The sequence below is a fragment of the Apium graveolens genome, chromosome 4 (genome assembly GCF_009905375.1).
Source record: "Apium graveolens cultivar Ventura chromosome 4, ASM990537v1, whole genome shotgun sequence".
NCBI classification, from domain to species: Eukaryota; Viridiplantae; Streptophyta; class Magnoliopsida; order Apiales; family Apiaceae; genus Apium; species Apium graveolens.
In genome coordinates, this window is record NC_133650.1 from 219748985 (window position 1) to 219767081 (window position 18097).

The following is an 18097-nucleotide window of genomic DNA, read 5'->3' on the forward strand; positions in this document are numbered from 1 at the left end:
TCATGTATGATGATTTAAAAATAACTTTTATGTAAGCTGTTTTGATTTCATTGATATTAATAAAAGACTTGTTTTGGTTTTATTGCGGGTTTTATCTATTTAAGTGTTTAAATAAGATATACCATAGATTAGAGTAAAGCTTTTTATGGATTATAATGAGATCATAATAATGAGACCTAAAAGATGATAAGTCTAAACTTAAATATTTTCTGGTCGTAGGATTACTAACTGGTAATTAGTAATCCGCAAAGATCGGTACATACTATGCTTGCTTCATTATGAAGGATGTCTGTTCTCATAGACATTTGTGTGGTGACACTATAGCTAGTATGTAGGTGCTTATTATATAATAAGTTCACTGAACATGACTCACACAGCTGAGCAACTGATGGATTTCACTCACGTGTCAGCAGTTGTTCACATAGTGATAGTTGTACAAGTATCCTTAGACTTGAGGTCATCATAGTCATCTTGTGTACACTGAACTATGCTTTGGTTTAGTTCTTAGTCTCCAGGGACAATTATAAGGGCTCTACTGGGTATAGGAATTTGTATACGAAGATAGTGTATGATCACTAAAGGATCTACCGCTTTCAGTGACGGAAGAGAATGTTCAATGCTGATCCACTTATGCTAGTTCAGGAATTTCTGGCCAGAGTGAATGAAATTAGAAAGGAGTTTCTAATTTACATTAAATAGAACTAAGCATAGTGAATGGGAAAGCAAATGATTAAATAAGATAGGCTTGACACAAGTTCCATGCCTTGTATTTAATCGTGACATTGCAGGGTAGAAGGAATTGATTGTACGATAACTACTCACAGAATAGGTTCTGGGTATTCTAAGCAGTGAATTCGTATTATCCGGATAGTCGCGATATGCTGAGAAGTATCCCTCACGATGTAGATTATTATTTATTTCTACTACCGGCTTAATATTGAACCTACAGGGTCACACCATAAAAGAGAATGATTAAATGGTGGAGGAATTAATTAATAATGTCTGGTAATTATTTATTTGTGAAATAATTTATTAATTAGCAGATTTAATAATTGATTAAATGAGATTTAATTAATTCTTAATATTATTAATTAAGAATTTAATTTTGGAAATTAAATCAAGTGAGAGAATTATTTTTCTAAAGTGTTTAGAAAAGGGATTAATGATTAAAAAGTGTTTTAATTATTAGTTAATTGGTTAATAAGAATAATCAATTAAAGGGTTAATAATAATAATATTTTATGGAAAATTTTAAGCTGAAAATTTTGCCTATAAATATACTATTATAAACCCTATTTGCCTCAACCCAAATAATTAACCATAATTCTAAAGTAGAACAAGAGGGAGGTAAGTAATTCTCTCAACCTCTTCCTTCTCCATCACATTGTACTCTTGGTGGATACCGGTGGAATGCTTCACACTTGAGGAGCAGCTTCTAGGGATTTTCGTTCATCATTCTTGGATCGCTATTAAAGACCTCCATCTTTCCATTAACGTAAAGTTTCTTAAGGTAAACATACTGAACTACGAATTAAATATTATTTTTCGCATGGATCCTGCGAAGGTTTCGGTTTTTTTTAAGATTTAAATTTACGTTGCGTTTATGTGCTAAAAACCCTTCAATGGCATCAGAGCTACTTGCGAAAAGTTTTTAATTCGTTTATGTGTTTAACTATTTTCGATATATGAGCATGTACGTGATTGGCCATGATTTGATGTTGATATAATATGCTTATATATGTATGATTTTGAATATATGATATTCATGTGAGTTGTATAATCATAAGATGATTATGTAATCTGTATATATACTGATATATACATGATATATGTTTGTTCTAATTATGAGAATCATATTAGATACGGATTCTGAATTGGCTGCTGCAGATTTGTTGAAATCTGGGTCTGGTATCCGATTTACGCAAACGAATACCCTATTCCATAGGTAAACGAGCGTCTGAACAAAACTGATAGCCAAAGCTATCAACGACTCGTTTGTAAGGCGTTTGACGTCGTTTACTGCCCATGATATATTTTTCTGATTTGATTCTGATTTTTCTGATTTGATTCTGATTTTTCTGATTTTTGTCATATTTTTTTTTATGATTAGACCATGGATAATATGATATGTTAAGATCAGATTATGTGTTTTAACATGCTTTTATGTGTTGTATGAGCATGGTGGATGGTTATGGCCTTTCGACCTTAGTGTAATGGTTTTGATTTTGGTTTTAAATACGACTTGCATGTCGTCAATCTTTGTCATCATAAATCTCGAATGTAACTCGAGTTATTCTTGTAAGTTCATTAGATTAGTTTTACTTTCAATCTATGTAATGTAATTGAAGACTCAAGAAGGCTATCCAATGGAGGTGATACAAAGAAGAAGACGAGACATACAAGAAGTCTAAACAAAGAATAAGACTTATGTAATAAGTAGTTGTATTTATATCCATCACCGTATTAGATTGACCTTGATCTTTATCTTGAGCTTGATAAAGATCACATAGGATGGGGCCATAACCAAACATATTTACTTTATTGAACTTTACATTTACTTGTTTATTTAATTTTATATATGAGATATATGCTTATATTTACCATGCGATGATAGATTTAGGTGAACTTAAATCAATATAAGGCGTGTTCTAGAAAATATAGAATAGGAATCGTTTCTTGCCTTAACAATAATATTATGAATACAATCATGAGATTCTTGTGTTTATGAAACATGTAATTAAATATGAATTTTCAATATTGAGAGAAAGGATGATTCTGTCAAAAGCATATTTCTATCTGTAAGAAAGGGGTATTAAGTGACGCCTCTTGACAATGCTCCCCCCGATCTGGAAATCATCTGATTATCGATTATTGCAGGGTCGGCCCTTGGGTAAGGCGACCAAGGCGGCCGCCTAGGGCACCACCGCGCACAGGGGCACCAAAATATTTCAATAACATATGTATATAAGTGTATTTATTTTTTATATTATTTATTTTTTTTTATTTTTTTTTTATTTTAAAATACAAATTTTAATTAGAATACATTAACATATATGTGATTGGGGGACAAATTAAAATTTAAAATATATTATTATCTTTGTGATAACTTTATTTAAAAATTAAAATATAATTTACTTTAATTTACTTTAAAAATATAATTAATAAATTAATTTAATAAACAAAACAAAGTAAAAATGTGAAAGGTTTGGAGAAATTGAGTTTTTGGACTATGCGCGTCGATACCCATTACCCCAGATGGCCAGATGAAGTCATATAACAAAAGTACAAAATCCTCTCCTTCCCTCTGCTTAGCTACCGAATAAAATACAGAACACAGATTGTTCTCTGTTCATTCTGAATATCAATTATCAAAACACTGGAAGTCATCGACTCATCGTGAAGATCGGATCATCTGTGATTTGCAATTCAGCAATTATAACACAGGTATGGTTTAAAGATTTCTATTCTAATTAATTTTTTAATAATATTGTAATTTACTATTTGTTTATTATTATTTTTCAATTTAAGGATTTGATGTGAATAATTAGAGAATAATTGAGATTTGTTTTTGTAAAAAGTAGTATATCTTTTGTGATTTACTGATTTGGGATTGGTGACTAAAATTAATTGCATTATTTTATTTAATGGCTAGATAATTTGAAAATGAAGCGTAACTAGTTATCGGGGCATCAAAAAAGGCAAAAGAAATTGAAAGCGGCGGAAGCAGAGAAATTGCAAATGGGCTCTCTTGACCAGTTTTTTGGGAAAAAAACAACTAATAGTGGTGATATTGGGGTTCCTATTGAGAATACAGATATTAGAAAAGAATCTGAGAATGAAGCTACATATACTGAATTTGAGCAGGAGACTGAAACTGAGGAGTCAGAAACTCAAAATTTAAAAGATGGGCTTGTCGAGAATAATGTAGAAGAGACTGAGAAAGAAATTTCGGATGGAGAAAAATGAAACAATTGATAAGATTGAAACAATTGATATGAGCACTTTGTTTTCATCTTCAACACAGCGATGGGAAATTCTCAAGAAATTTGTTAACGGCCTAACATTAAAGCCACTGTGTGCAACAAGATGGGAAAGTCACATCGAAAGCGTGAGAGCGGTAAGATTCCAGACTTCTAAACTAAGAGATGCATTGGTTCATCTTAGTAATGTAACTCAAGACTCTATGATAAGGTGTGAAGCTAGAAGTTTAGTTGAAAATGAAATTGAGAGTTTCGAGTTTCTATTTTCTATGTGCATCTGGTCTAACTTGTTAAATATCATTAATGCAGTTAGTAAGTTCTTACAACTTGAAGATATTGATATTGATATTGCATTGTCAAGATTGGAAGAACTTATAAATTTCTTTAATGAGTTTAGAGAAACTGGTTATGACTCTTGTAAGAAGGAGGCAAAGGAGTTAGCTTTGGAGTTGGATGTGTAGCCTGTGTTTCCTGAAAAGCGAAAAATTCATAGGCTTGTTCATTTTGATGATCTTGGGGTTACTGCAACTGATGATGATCAGAACTTGAGTGCTGAACGAAAATTCAGAAGGTATTATTTCTTGTATATTGTTGATCAAAGTGCTTTTCAACTCAAAGAACGGTTTAAACAGTTTCAAGATTATAAGGAAAAATTTGGGTTTTTATTTAACCTAAAGAAGCATTTATCTGGTGATGATGAGGGGTTAAAATCTTGTTGCATGAATCTTGAGGGATTTCTTAGGCATGATATGCGATATGATATTGTTGGCGCAGAGTTGTTTAACGAGTTACTAGTGCTTCGAATGGTAATATCCGATGAGATAACAAAGGCAATAGATGTGCTTAATTATTTAAGTTCTAGTTCAAGACAAATAAATTATCCAAATGCTTGGATAGCTTATAAAATTGTTGTGACCATTCCTGTTACAGTGGTAGAGGCGGAAAGGACATTTTCTAGATTGAAACTGATCAAATCTTATCTCCGCTCTTCGATGTCTCAAGATAGACTTAATGGATTGGCTTTATTATCTATTGAAAGTGAGCTGACAAGTTCTCTAGATTATAGCAAAATCATAGAGAGATTCACATCTCAAAAGCCTAGAAAAAATTTTCAAAATCAATAAAGGTAAACTCATTTTTATAACTTTATTTTGACATTGTTGTGTACTAGTAATGATGATTGTTCTATATTCATGATACTACATCAGTGGCTTGCAGGAGATTATTGCAGGAGGTTGAAAACTTGGATATTTAGCGTACAAGAAATTCATTATATTCACTTGCTACTTTAGATTCAAGTAAGTTTTCTTTTATACAATGAATATATCTTATTGTGATTTTTTGGTTATGAATATGGGGCACCATTTTTGAATCCCGCCTAGGGCACCCAAATACATAGGGCCGACCCTGGATTATTGATTTGAAATATTTAATTTAAAAGGAAGAATCTCTTTATAATATGATTATGATTGTAACATAATATAATCCCTCTAAAATTAAATAATATCAAGTAGTAATTGGCCAATGACACAACGGGCTTGTGTCGGTCAAAGCCTTCCAACATGGTAGAAAGTGGTTCTTATTTTTAAATCATTGTCGTTTCGTGCTACAGTCGAGGGCTTTGATTTCGAAATAAGAAATACTTATCTATTACATAGAGATGTGTACATTGAATTAGAATCTAAAGGTCGTTACGTGCTACAGCCGTGGGTCGTTGGAGACTGATTCAATTGTACGAAATGTTGGGTTAGACTTGACTTAGAATATTGAGTTTGTCGTGCTACAGCCGTGACTCAATTATTCAAGAGGCTAGAGTTTTATTAGGGAATAACATAAGATGTAATTGACAAGAGTTGTCTGCCTATTGAACATCACATGACGTTTCGTGCTACAGCCGAGGTTGTGTGATGGAATGTAGGATCCATATTCCCACTAACGTTATGAATGCTTAATTTTCACTTAGGGGTTGTATAAATTAGATAAACTAGTGACAGCCACTTATGGATAAAGACCCGATTCATATAGTGTCTTGAAATGAAATTGAATATTTGCTAAGTGTTGTTATGTGTTCATCATTTACAGATTTACTATATTCGTTATGTCTTCTGCACTATCACTCCGGAGTATACTAGATGCTCACAAGTTGACTGATCCTAATTTTGCTGACTGGCTTCGAAACTTGAAAATTGTTCTCGGGGTTGAGAAGCTGGAATATGTGCTTGACTCACCTAAGCCTACTGAACCTGCTAGCGATGCACATAATGACGAACATGTTATGTATCGTAAGTGGATAGATGATGCAAATGTTGCTCAATGCATCATGCTAGCTTCCATGAACATTGAGGTACAGAAGCAACATGAGCATATGGATGTTCACACTATCCTTATGCATCTACAAGAGTTGTATGATGTGGCAGGGAGGACAACTCGATATGAGATATCGAAGGAACTGTTCGGTTGTAGGATGTCTGAGGGATCATCTGTGAATGACCATGTACTTAAGATGATCAATTTGATTGAACGTCTTGGACAACTTGGTTTTGCCATGGATGGGGAGCTGAGCCAAGACTTGGTCTTGCAATCACTTCCGAGTTCGTTTTCGCAGTTTGTTGTGAACTTTCACATGAATAAGCTGGATGTCAGCCTGCCTGAACTCCACAACATGTTGAAGACTGCGGAATCGAATTTTCCCCCTAAGAAGAGTTCTGTTCTTCTAATTGGTGAAGGTTCCAATCCTAAGAAAAGGAAGAAGAACCCTTCCAAGAAGAAGAAAGTATGTGAGAAAAAGCCGGTTCCACCAAAAGCTGAAGACCCCAAGAGCAAATCTGTTTGCTTTCACTGTAACAAGGTGGGGCACTGGAAGAGGAACTGCAAGGTTTACCTTGCAGAATTGAAGAAGAAGAAGGGTAGTGAGACTATCGCTTCTGATTCAGGTATGTTCATGATCGAAGTTAATATGTCACTAAGTCAAATTTCTACTTGGGTATTATATACCGCCTGTGGTTCTCATATTTGCAATTCGTTGCAGGGACTAAGGAGAAGTAGGACTCTTGAAGAAGAGGAGGTGATTATATGGATGGGAAATGGAGCAAGAGTTGCTGCTGAAGCTGTAGGATCATTTCATTTACATATGCCTACGGGCAAGACTATTGTTCTAAATAATTGTTATTTTGTTCCCTCGATTGTGAGGAATATTATTTCTATTCCATGTTAGACTTGGCTGGATTTTCGTTTGTTATTCAGAATAATAAATGTTCAATTCTTAGAGATAACGTTCTTTATGGAAGTGGTATTTTAAACAATGGACTGTATGTATGTGACGTAGAGCATAATTTACTACAAATTGAACATACTAATAAAAGAAAAAGGGATGATGAAAATCTCACTTTCTTGTGGCACTGCGGACTTGGTCATATTAGTGAAAATAGACTGCGAACATTGTATAAGGAAGGGTTACTGGACCCCTTTGATTTTGAATCATATCCTACATGCGAGTCTTGTCTATTGGGTAAAATGACCAAATCTCCATTTAGTGGACATGGAGAGAGGGCTGCAGATTTGCTAGGATTGGTACACACAGATGTATGTGGACCAATGTCTACGCAAGCCATGGGTGGATTTTCATACTTCATTACTTTCATTGATGATCTATCCAGATTTAGATATGTGTATTTGATGAAACACAAGTCTGAAGCCTTTGAAAAGTTCAAAGAATATAAGTATAAAATGGAGAAACAAACTAAACATAGTATTATAACTCTTCGATCAGATCGAGGTGGTGAATACTTGAATGGAGAGTTTTTAGCTTATCTCAAAGAAAATGGTATAGTCTCCCAGTCGACTCCTCCATATACTCCATAGTTGAATGGGGTATCTGAAAGGAGAAATCGAATTTTGTTAGACATGGTTCGGTCCATGATGAGTTATGCGAATCTTCCAGTATTCTTGTGGGGTTATGCATTGGAAACCTCAACATATTTACTGAATAAGGTGCCTTCCAAATCTGTTCCTCAAACTCTATATGAGATATGGAAAGAAAGGAAACTGAGTCTTAAACACGTTAAGATTTGGGGATGTCCAGCTTATGTCAAGAAAGTTGACCCAGATAAGCTGGAATCTCGATCTGTAAAAAGTAATTTTATGGGATATCCTAGAGAGACTTTAGGGTATTACTTTTACACCGATCATCGGGTGTTTGTCTCCAGACAAGCTACCTTATTGGAAAAGCAGTTTATCCTTGAAGAAAACAGTGGGAGCAAAATTGAACTTGATGAAGTTCAAGAAGCATAAACTACTACAGATCAAGTGGAAACACCTGTTCAGACTGAACAACGTTCTGTGGAACAGCCCACTCGTAGGTCAGGGAGAGTGTCTCACCAACCTGAGAGGTATTATGGCCTTGTCATTGAGAATGACAATGAGTTGTCAATCATTGATGATGGCGACCCTGTGACCTATAATGAGGCTATGAGTAGTGTTGACTTAGAGAAATGGCATAGTGCCATGAAATCCGAAAAGGAATATATGTATACCAACCAAGTATGGACTCTGGTTGAGGCACCTGAAGTGTTAAGCCTATTGGGTGCAAGTGGGTATACAAAAGAAAGATTGGAGAAGATGGGCAGGTGGAGACCTATAAAGCCAGGCTCGTGGCAAAAGGATTCAGATAAAGGCAAGGGATTGACTTTGATGAAACTTTTTTGCTTGTAGCCCTGTTAAAATCAATTCGGATTTTGCTTGCGATTGCTGCTTACTACGACTATGAGATCTGGCAAATGGACGTGAAAACGGCCTTCCTCAATGGGAAACTTGAAGAGGAAGTGTATATGACACAGCCAGAGGGTTTTCTTTCCAAGGGAAATGAACACCTAGTGTGTAAGCTGTTGCGAACCATATATGGTTTAAAGCAAGCTTCTCGTAGATGGAAGATCCATTTTGATGAGACAATCAAAGAGTTTGGTTTTATTAAAAACATAGATGAACCATGTGTCTACAAAAAGGTTAGTGGGAGCGCGTTAACATTTCTTGTATTGTATTGAAAGAAGAGACGTCAAGAAAGTTGACACACATAACAACGTAGCAGACCCACTCACAAAGCCACTTTCTCAAAGTCACTTTGATCGTCATAAAGACAAGATGGGAATTAGATACCAGAGTGATTGTCTTTAGTACAAGTAGGAGATTGAAAGAGATGTGTCCTAAGTCCAATCATGTATGATGATTTAGGAATAACTTTTATGGAATCTGTTTTGATTTCATTGATATTAATAAAAGACTTGTTTTGGTTTTATTACGGGCTTTATCTATTTAAGTGTTTAAATAAGATATACCATAATTTAGAGTAAAGCTTTTTATGGATTATGATGAGATCATAATAATGAGACCTAAAAGATGATAACTCTAAACTTAAATATTTCCTGGTCGTAGGATTACTAACTGGTAATTAGTAATCCGCAAAGATCGGTACATACTATGTTTGCTTCATTATGAAGGATGTATGTTCTCATAGACATTTGTGTGGTGACACTATAGCTAGTATGTAGGTGCTTATTATAGAATAAGTTCACTGAACATAACTCACACAGCTGAACAACTGATGGAGTTTACTCATGTGTCAGCCGTTGTTCACATAGTGATAGTTGTACAAGTATCCTTAGACTTGAGGTCATCATATAGTCTCCAGGGACAATTATAAGGGCTCTACTGGGTATATGAATTTGTACACGAAGATAGTGTATGATCAATAAGGATCTACCCCTTCCAGTGAAGGAAGAGAATGTTCAATGCTGATCCACTTATGCTAATTCAGGAATCTCTGGCAAGAGTGAATGAAATTAGAAAGGAGTTTCTAATTTACATTAAATAGAACTAAGCATAGTGAATGAGAAAGCAAATAATTAAATAAGATAGGCTTGACACAAGTTCCATGGCTTGTATTAAATCGTGACATTGCAGGGTAGAAGGAATTGATTGTACGGTAATTACTCGCTGAATAGGTTCTTGGTATTCTAAGCAGTGAATTCGTATTATCCGGATAGTCGCGATATGCTGAGAAGTATCCCTCACGATGTAGAATAAATATGATTGATTTATTAATTAATCATATTTAATGAATTAGGGAATTTATATAAATAATGATAAAATAGTTTTATTATTATTTATTTCTACTATCGGCTTAATATTGAACCTACAAGGTCACGCCATAAAAGAGAATGATTTAATGGTGGAGGAATTAATTAATAATGGCTGGTAATTATTTATTTGTGAAATAAATAATTAATTAGCAGATTTAATAATTGATTAAATAAGATTTAATTAATTCTTAATATTATTAATTAAGAATTTAATTTTGGAAATTAAATCAAGTGAGAGAATTATTTTTCTAAAGTGTTTAGAAAAGGGATTAATGATTAAAAGGTATTTTAATTATTAGTTAATTGGTTAATAAGAATTATCAATTAAAGGGTTAGTAATAATAATATTTTATGTAAAATTTTCAGCTGAAAATTTTGCCTATAAATATACTATTATAAACCCTATTTGCCTAAACCCAAATAATTAACCCTAATTCTAAAGTAGAACAAGAGGGAGGCAACTAATTCTCTCAACCTCTTCCTCCTCCATCACATTGTACTCTTGGTGGATATCGGTGAAGTGCTTCACACTTGAGGAGCAGCTGCTAGGGATTTCCGTTCATCATTCTTGGATCGCTATTAAAGACCTTCATCTTACCATTAACGTAAAGCTTCTTAAGGTAAACATACTGAACTACGAATTAAATATTATTTTTCGCATGGATCTTGCGGAGGATTTCGGTTTTTTTTTAAGATTTAAATTTACGTTTTCGTTGCGTTTATGTGCTAAAAACCCTTCAAATGGTACATAGGCACATTAAATGTGGTTGGAAGTTGAGAGCTAAAAAAGGCCACCACTAACCCTAATCAATCTCAGCCACCAATTAACATACAAACACCACACACCACTTGATTTTTCGGCAAGGAACCACCATCGTAGATATTTTTCCGGCGTGAAGCCTCAAACTTTGTTGTTTCCAGATTCCTCCGTCAACAAATTGGCGCTAGAAGGAGGGGTGCTGCTCAAGATCATAATCTTAAGGAGTAAAAGATGTTTCATAATCGTGATGGAAGTTCTTATGATAAAAGTGATAGCGAATCTGAAGGAGATGCTCGGCGTAGCTACGTTCAACATGAACCCTATGTTCCCAGAAACGTGGAAAATTCTCTACGATGGACGAGCGTCATCGTGCAGAAAATATTCAGAATCATGGTGAAGAAAGGAGAAATTTCTCAACCCTAAAAAAAAGGCTTGGCATAAGGTTGGGAGATGATGACTTGAGGATGTTGTTGTTGAAATGGAAAAGGGAAGAAAATGATAGAGAAGCAAAACCCCGTTATACAACGCGTGTGCCCCCTGCATTTCAAGGGATGATAGGATGAGGCACCACGAATACGAGCATCCCCCTCGACGTGGTTAGATTGGAAACTATGGGCGAAGTTATTAGAGGAATGGTCGAGAAAGATTGGTATATCATCAAGGAAGAACGCCCCCTCATGAAAGAAACGAGGACGCGCCCTCAGGGGATGGAGAGGCCCCTATCATTTTTCATGTTGTTTCTCATAGTGCTACCAGGAATGGATCAAGGGCGCATCCTAATGGTAGGGATGGCGCTCAAACTCGAGAAAGGCCACAAAAAAATGGAGAGGCTCGAGGACGCGGCCAAGGAGGATCTCATGTGCAAAGGGAAGCTCAAAATCAAGATGTTGATGTCCCACAACTGCAGCTTCTTGGGAGGGGCGACAAGATCTACCGGTACACCTGAGGGAAATCAAATAGGACAACAACAGCAGCAATCCCTATAACCCAATGTTCAGACCATCCCGGTAGTTGGAACATTCAATGTAGATGATTTAAATAGGTTTCTCAACCACCTGGAAGGAGGAAGAGTTATGGCAACCGCGTAAACTCCATATTCCTTCTTTGTAGTTATGAGAGAAGCACAGTTACTGCTGGCTACTGGAATACAACCAATGACTTGTGTTTCTATTAAAATTATGATCTCGTGAAGTTCTTAGGGAGGTTTAATATTGAGATGGATGTGTATCAGTTACATGATTTATCCAGATGTCGTCTCTTGGCAGCTACCTTCAGAGAAGGTGCCCAAAAGTGGTTTTAGAAACTTGGGCCCGGAGTTATCACGTCGTGGGACAGATGAAACTTTATTTCTAAATCAATTTTAAGTTGTTGTGAAGTATACCTCACCAGTCACTACATTGGCGATGTCAAGCAGAAGGAGGGTGAAAGTTTAATCTCTTACTTCAAGATATTTAATGTAATGTCTACCGTGGTGAGAGGTGTAACGAATGAAACGCTGAAAGGTTTTCTCATAGATTGGTTGCGCATGTGAACATATTTCTTGAAACACTTATAAGGGAAGGATCCGATGTCGTTTGGTGATGTACTTGCTCAGGAAAAGTCCTTCGCAATTGAACAATCGTTTGTTGAGACTAAAAAGAATGATGTTTTGAGCAATCTGAAGGGGGAGCTAAGAGAAAGGATAAATTTGCAAGTCCGGAGTATTAGCTGAATGCTTAAAGTCTCAATCGAGTGAATGCTACTAGTACGCGAAAAGAATGAAGTCCGTCGTAGAATTATGAAATAAGGGTGAACAACTATACTCCATTGGTTGCATCTATGATCACATCTTTGAGGTTAACAAGGATAAGGGACTCTTCAAGAAGCCAGAACATTTGACTTCATGGAAAACTAGGGAAAAGAAGAAGTATTGTGAATACCATGAGTCTACTGGGCACGATACTCATGAATATCATCACCTGAATGATGAGATTGAAGAATTAATCAAGGCTATCTAGGAGAATAGATTGACAGGGTAAAGCAACATAGGGGAAACGACGATAAAGGAAAAATGACGGCCGTCCCCCGTGAGTAGACCTTGATGAGAAACCAGCAGATGTAAAAATTACAGAGAGCTGGAAATATTAGAGTAATCTTTGAAGGACATCTACTAGTTGCCGATAGTAATCGAGCATTGGAGAGGCATGCTAGGGAAGCAGGGTATCAACCACTCACCAATATTCATAGCTTGGAGGATAGGCCACCAAAAATGTTCAAGGGAGAATCCGCTAATATTACTTTCAGAGAGATGGAATTAAGATGGGTGCATCATCCTCATAATGATGCACGGGTGATAAACATGCTCATCAGGTCGATGAATGTCTATCGAGTTTTCCTTGACAACGGAAGTTCCACAAACATTATATATTACAACATGTACAAGAAGTTGGTATTTTTGGACAGTGATATGAACTACAAAGATGTCCATGTCTATAGTTATATTGGAGAAGCGGTAAGAGTCATGGGTCTGATTAGACCGCCTATTATACTGGGGGAATGAGCTCTTTATACTACTCAGATAATAGAATTCAAGGTGTTGGATCAGGAGTACCGGCATAATATGCTAGTGGGAAGACCTTGGTTACGAGCTTTCAGGGTGATAACTTCAATACATTACTTGATGATAAAGTTTCCTACACCTGATGGAGAGGGTAGTGTGCGGGGATCACCGTATGACTCACGTGATTGTTATCTAAGAAATTTCGCAGAAGAAGTTATGAAGAAAGGAGTCTCCCTGACGTAGATGCGGCACGTATGCAGGCTAATCCAAGTAGAGAAATTTACGCCAATTACTTTATTGAAGATTCAGAGGAAAGGAGCACTAATGTGGTGAATCCTTCAATTTTTATGTCGGAAAATGGTCCAAGAATCTGTATTGTTGAAGAAGTTATGGTAGAGCGTCAAGGAGATGTTGTGCAACGAGAAGTAGATGGAGAAAATTTGGAAGGAATGAGATAATCTTTTCAAATTCTAATTAATCTTCCTAAGGTTGATGCTCCCCCAAAGAAGGGCGTTCCCTCAAGGAGTGGAATGTTGAGAAGAATTGATTCATGGAAATTGATGATCCTCCAAGGGAGGACACGCCCTCAATACATACGATGTTTGAAACATTGCCTTGTCCTGAGATTGATGCCCCCGCTATTAAGGACGCGCCCTCAGATGAGAAAATGGGTGTTGAAGATCCTCGGGACTTTGATTTTGATCTAGATCTAAGAATCCCTATTCCTACTGAGAAACCGTGGCCAACCGAGGATACAATATCTATTCCCGTAGATAGGAATGATCCGAGCAAGTTCAGGAGGATTGGATCTCAACTAACCCATGAGATGAAAAAAAGCTCACCCAATTTTTGATAAAAAAATCTTGATATATTTACATGGAGTCATTCAGACATGGTTGGGATTGAACCAATGGTGATGTGCCACTGTTTAAACATATCCCCTAATCGGACAGGCGTATGACAAAAGCGTTGTTCGGTGAGTGGAGAGAGGGCAATTGCTTTGAGGGAGGAAGTGGATCGATTGTTGGATATTGGGTTGATCATAGAATCTTTTTATCCAGAATGTCTTGCAAATCCAGTACCTGTGAAAAACCAAATAGAAACTGGAGAACCTGCGTGGATTTCACGGATCTGAATAAAGCTTGCCCAAAAGATAGCTTTTCACTTCCACGGATTGATCAGTTGGTCGATGCAATGGCAGGACATGCTTTGTTAATTTTAATGAACGCGTAGTCTGACTACAATCAAATTCCCATGTACAAGCCTGATCAAGAGCATACGTCCTTCATCACTGACAGAGGGTTGTATTGCTACATAAGAATGTTGTTTGGCCTGATCAATGCAAGTGCGACCTAGCAATGGTTGGTGAACATGATGTTCAAGAATCAGATTGTAAAAAACATGAAAGTTTATATGGATGATATGCTATTCAAATCTAAGGAGGCATGTGATCATGTCAAACAACTGAGGAAAATGTTCCACTTCTTGAGGAGATATCATATGAAATTGAACCCGCAGAAGTGTGTTTTTGGTGTTTAATCAGGAAAGTTATTCGGATTCATTGTCAATCAGAGGGGAATTAAGGTAAACTTCGCAAAGCTCAAGGCACTGCTCAACTTGAAATCCCCTGTGAATGTAAAATAAGTGCAGAGCTTGACTGAAAGAATTGTTGCATTGAACCACTTTATGTCCAAATCATCTGATAGATGCAAATAATTATTCAAAGCAATCAAAGGAGCTGACAAAGACTTTGCTTAACACCAGAATGTGAGGAAGCTTTCAAGAGGATAAGGAACAACTGGGAAATCATCCCATGTTATCAAAGCCGGTGGACATGAGAAACTTTGATTTTGTACTTGGAAGTCTATGAGTATTCAATCACATCTCTGTAGGTAAGGGAAGAATATGGACAACAATCACCAGTGTACTACGTAAGTAAGAGGTTGCATGATACTGAGACTCATTACACTAGTATGGAGAAGTTGGTTTATGAATTAGTCCTTGCATCGCGGAAGTTGCGTCCGTACTTCCATGCCCACAAAGTTGAATTTCGCCTAACCTATCCTCTGTGACAAGTCCTTCACAAACCTGGATCATCGAGAAGGATGTTGAAATAGGTTTTGGAATTCGGGCAATTTACATTGGAATACATGCCACGTACGGCGATCAAAGGACAAGCCCTAACAGATTTCCTATTAGAATTTGACTCTGAAATTGATGATAGAGCCATGGTAGCTTTACATCCATCGTGTCCCGAAGGAAATTTTGACCCGTCACCAGAATAAGAGCTTCCACAGCCTTCATAGATTTTGTATGTGGATGGTGCACTTAATAATGAAGGGGCAGGCGCGGGCATAGTACTTGTATCTCCAGAGGGACATCATCTAATGAGCGTTATTCACTTCAAGTTTCGTGCTACAAACAACGATGTAGAGTATGAAGCTCTGATCAATGGTCTAAAAATTTCTTTAAAGATGGGTGCTATAAATTTTATTTCCAAACTCGAGGACCCCGAACAGAATTGTACTTGAGGTGTGTGCAGTGTTTACTTGGAAAGTTCAAGGAGGTAAGGTTGGAATGTGTACCACTGGAAAAAAAACAACGTAGTTGCTTTAGCCAAAATTGGGATCCCAACAAGAAGTTGTGTTGCTAGGCTCCATACCTTTGGAAATTCAAGAAGTTCCAAGCATTCCAGAGGTGGAAGTGATGCGAGTAGATGATACTCCTGAAGAAACTTGGATGACACCTATTCTAGCCTATATTAGTTAGGGAACACACCCTGAAGAGAAGTTTAAAGTTGGGCGACTTCGATACCAAACTACAATGTATGTGGTGTATGATGGAGTGTTATATAAATGGGATTTTAACCAGCCGTTGCTTAGATGTGTTGACGAGAAAAAAGGAAATTACATCTTGAGGGAGGTATATGAAGTAATTTATGGAAATCACTCGGGGGTAGCTCATTGGCAATGAAGATATTATGCCAAGGCTACTACTGGCCTACAATGAAAGAGGATGTTGTAAACTTTACTAGAGCATGCGATTGATGTCAATGCTTTGTAAATTACTCATATAATCCTTTTACGCTCTTGATATCTATGATGAGCTCGTGGTCGTTCACCATGTAGGGGATTAATCTCATTGGAAAACTCCCAAAAGCTAAAGGGGATGTCAAATATCCAGTAGTTGCATTTGACCACTTCACTAAATGGGCCGAAGTCATGCCATTAGCAACCATTACTGCTAAGAAGATCAAAGACTTTGTCTTTAATTCCATTGAATGTAGATTCGGGATTCCATACAAGCTTATCTCTGATAATGAGAAACGACTTGATAGCCAGGAGCTGTATAAGTTGTGCAAGGATCTGAAAATCAAGAAAGAGTTCGTGGTGGTATATCACCCGCAAAGTAATGGATAACCTGAAGTTGTCGACAAGATCATAAAGAATACTCTCAATACCAAGATGGAGGAACGCAAAGGGAACTAGCCTGAAGAACTTTCGAAGGTCCTATGGTCTTACAATACGGCTCCAAGATCTACCACTGGAGAATCTCCATTTATGCTTACTTATAGATATGAGGCTATGGTTTTCGTGGAAGTTGGTCCGGGATCGCTTCACAGGGATCATTATGCAGAAGGAGACGCGGAGGTTAATAAGAGGTTTCACTTGGATCTCTTAGATAAAGCAAGAGAAAACTCTCAGCTTAAGCATGCAGCATATCAGCAACGCGTGGCAAGGTATTATAACAAGAAAGTGGAAGGGAAACATCTAGAAGTTGGTGACTTGGTTCTTAGAAAGGTGATGCCTAATACGAAGAATCCTCGCCATAGAGTTTTTGGAGCTGATTGGGAAGGACCATACAAGTTCAAGGAAATATAATGAAAAGAAACTTATCATCTTCAAGATTTTAAAGAGAAGTTAGTTCCGCGAGCTTGGAATGCGGAACACCTTCGAAAGGACTATTAGTAGGGTGTAGTCGCGTCACCCTACTTATTATTATTTCTATTTCCAGTTGATTTGAGTAAGGCTATGCCTAAACCATAAGCAATAAATTCTTTTTAGCCTAGGGGGTAGTGCATGTACTACTCTTCCTTAAAGCTAGTTAAAGGATCGTATTTCCGAATAAGTTCCCCACAGAGCGTAGTAGCCATGGTATCGGTGTAATTTCAACACTAGAGCGCATTATTTATGAAAACTATGAAAAATTTCTTACTTAGTGTTGAGTTTACTTGCTTACTCCTGTACGTACATATATAGTTAAGAATTTTTATCAGCACGGGAAGAGATGCATTTCATAAGTGAAATACATAGTTAAGTGCAAAATATTGGATAAATGTCTAAGTGACATATCAAAATAGAATTAACATCATGGCGCACGCTACATGGAGGACGTGCAATCCTTGTAGTGAAAGAATGTGAAATGGAATTTTTACATTTACTTAAAAGAATTCTCTAGTAGTTAATCTATTACAGAGAGGAAATTGCGACTCAATTATAAGACGCGTCCTCCTTTGGTATCAGAATGACAATACAGAAGAGGGGATAATATGATTTATCTCTTACAATTTGTTTTTATGGATGATGTTAGGTCACACTTTCACTGTAGAGGGGGTGAATATAGTGTTTATTACAATCAAATCAAACTTCAAGAACTTATGTAACAGAAAACAAACTTTATTTAA

General features: G+C 36.6%; 2 protein-coding genes across 2 annotated transcripts; both read left to right on the forward strand.

Annotated features, from left to right (window-relative positions):
• The first annotated feature begins 3738 nt into the window (after nucleotides 1–3738).
• On the forward strand, nucleotides 3739–5104 carry LOC141719371 (uncharacterized). Its single transcript, XM_074521744.1, has 3 exons — nucleotides 3739–3924; nucleotides 4025–4416; nucleotides 4474–5104. Exons 1-3 carry the CDS (start codon nucleotides 3739–3741, stop codon nucleotides 5102–5104), a joined length of 1209 nt encoding a protein of 402 aa, XP_074377845.1.
• An 11132-nt stretch (nucleotides 5105–16236) lies between these two features.
• Nucleotides 16237–17294, forward strand: LOC141719372 (uncharacterized). Its single transcript, XM_074521745.1, has 3 exons — nucleotides 16237–16335; nucleotides 16542–16795; nucleotides 16988–17294. The coding sequence occupies exons 1-3, from the start codon at nucleotides 16237–16239 to the stop codon at nucleotides 17292–17294; spliced, it is 660 nt and encodes a 219-aa protein (XP_074377846.1).
• The last annotated feature ends 803 nt before the right edge of the window (nucleotides 17295–18097 follow it).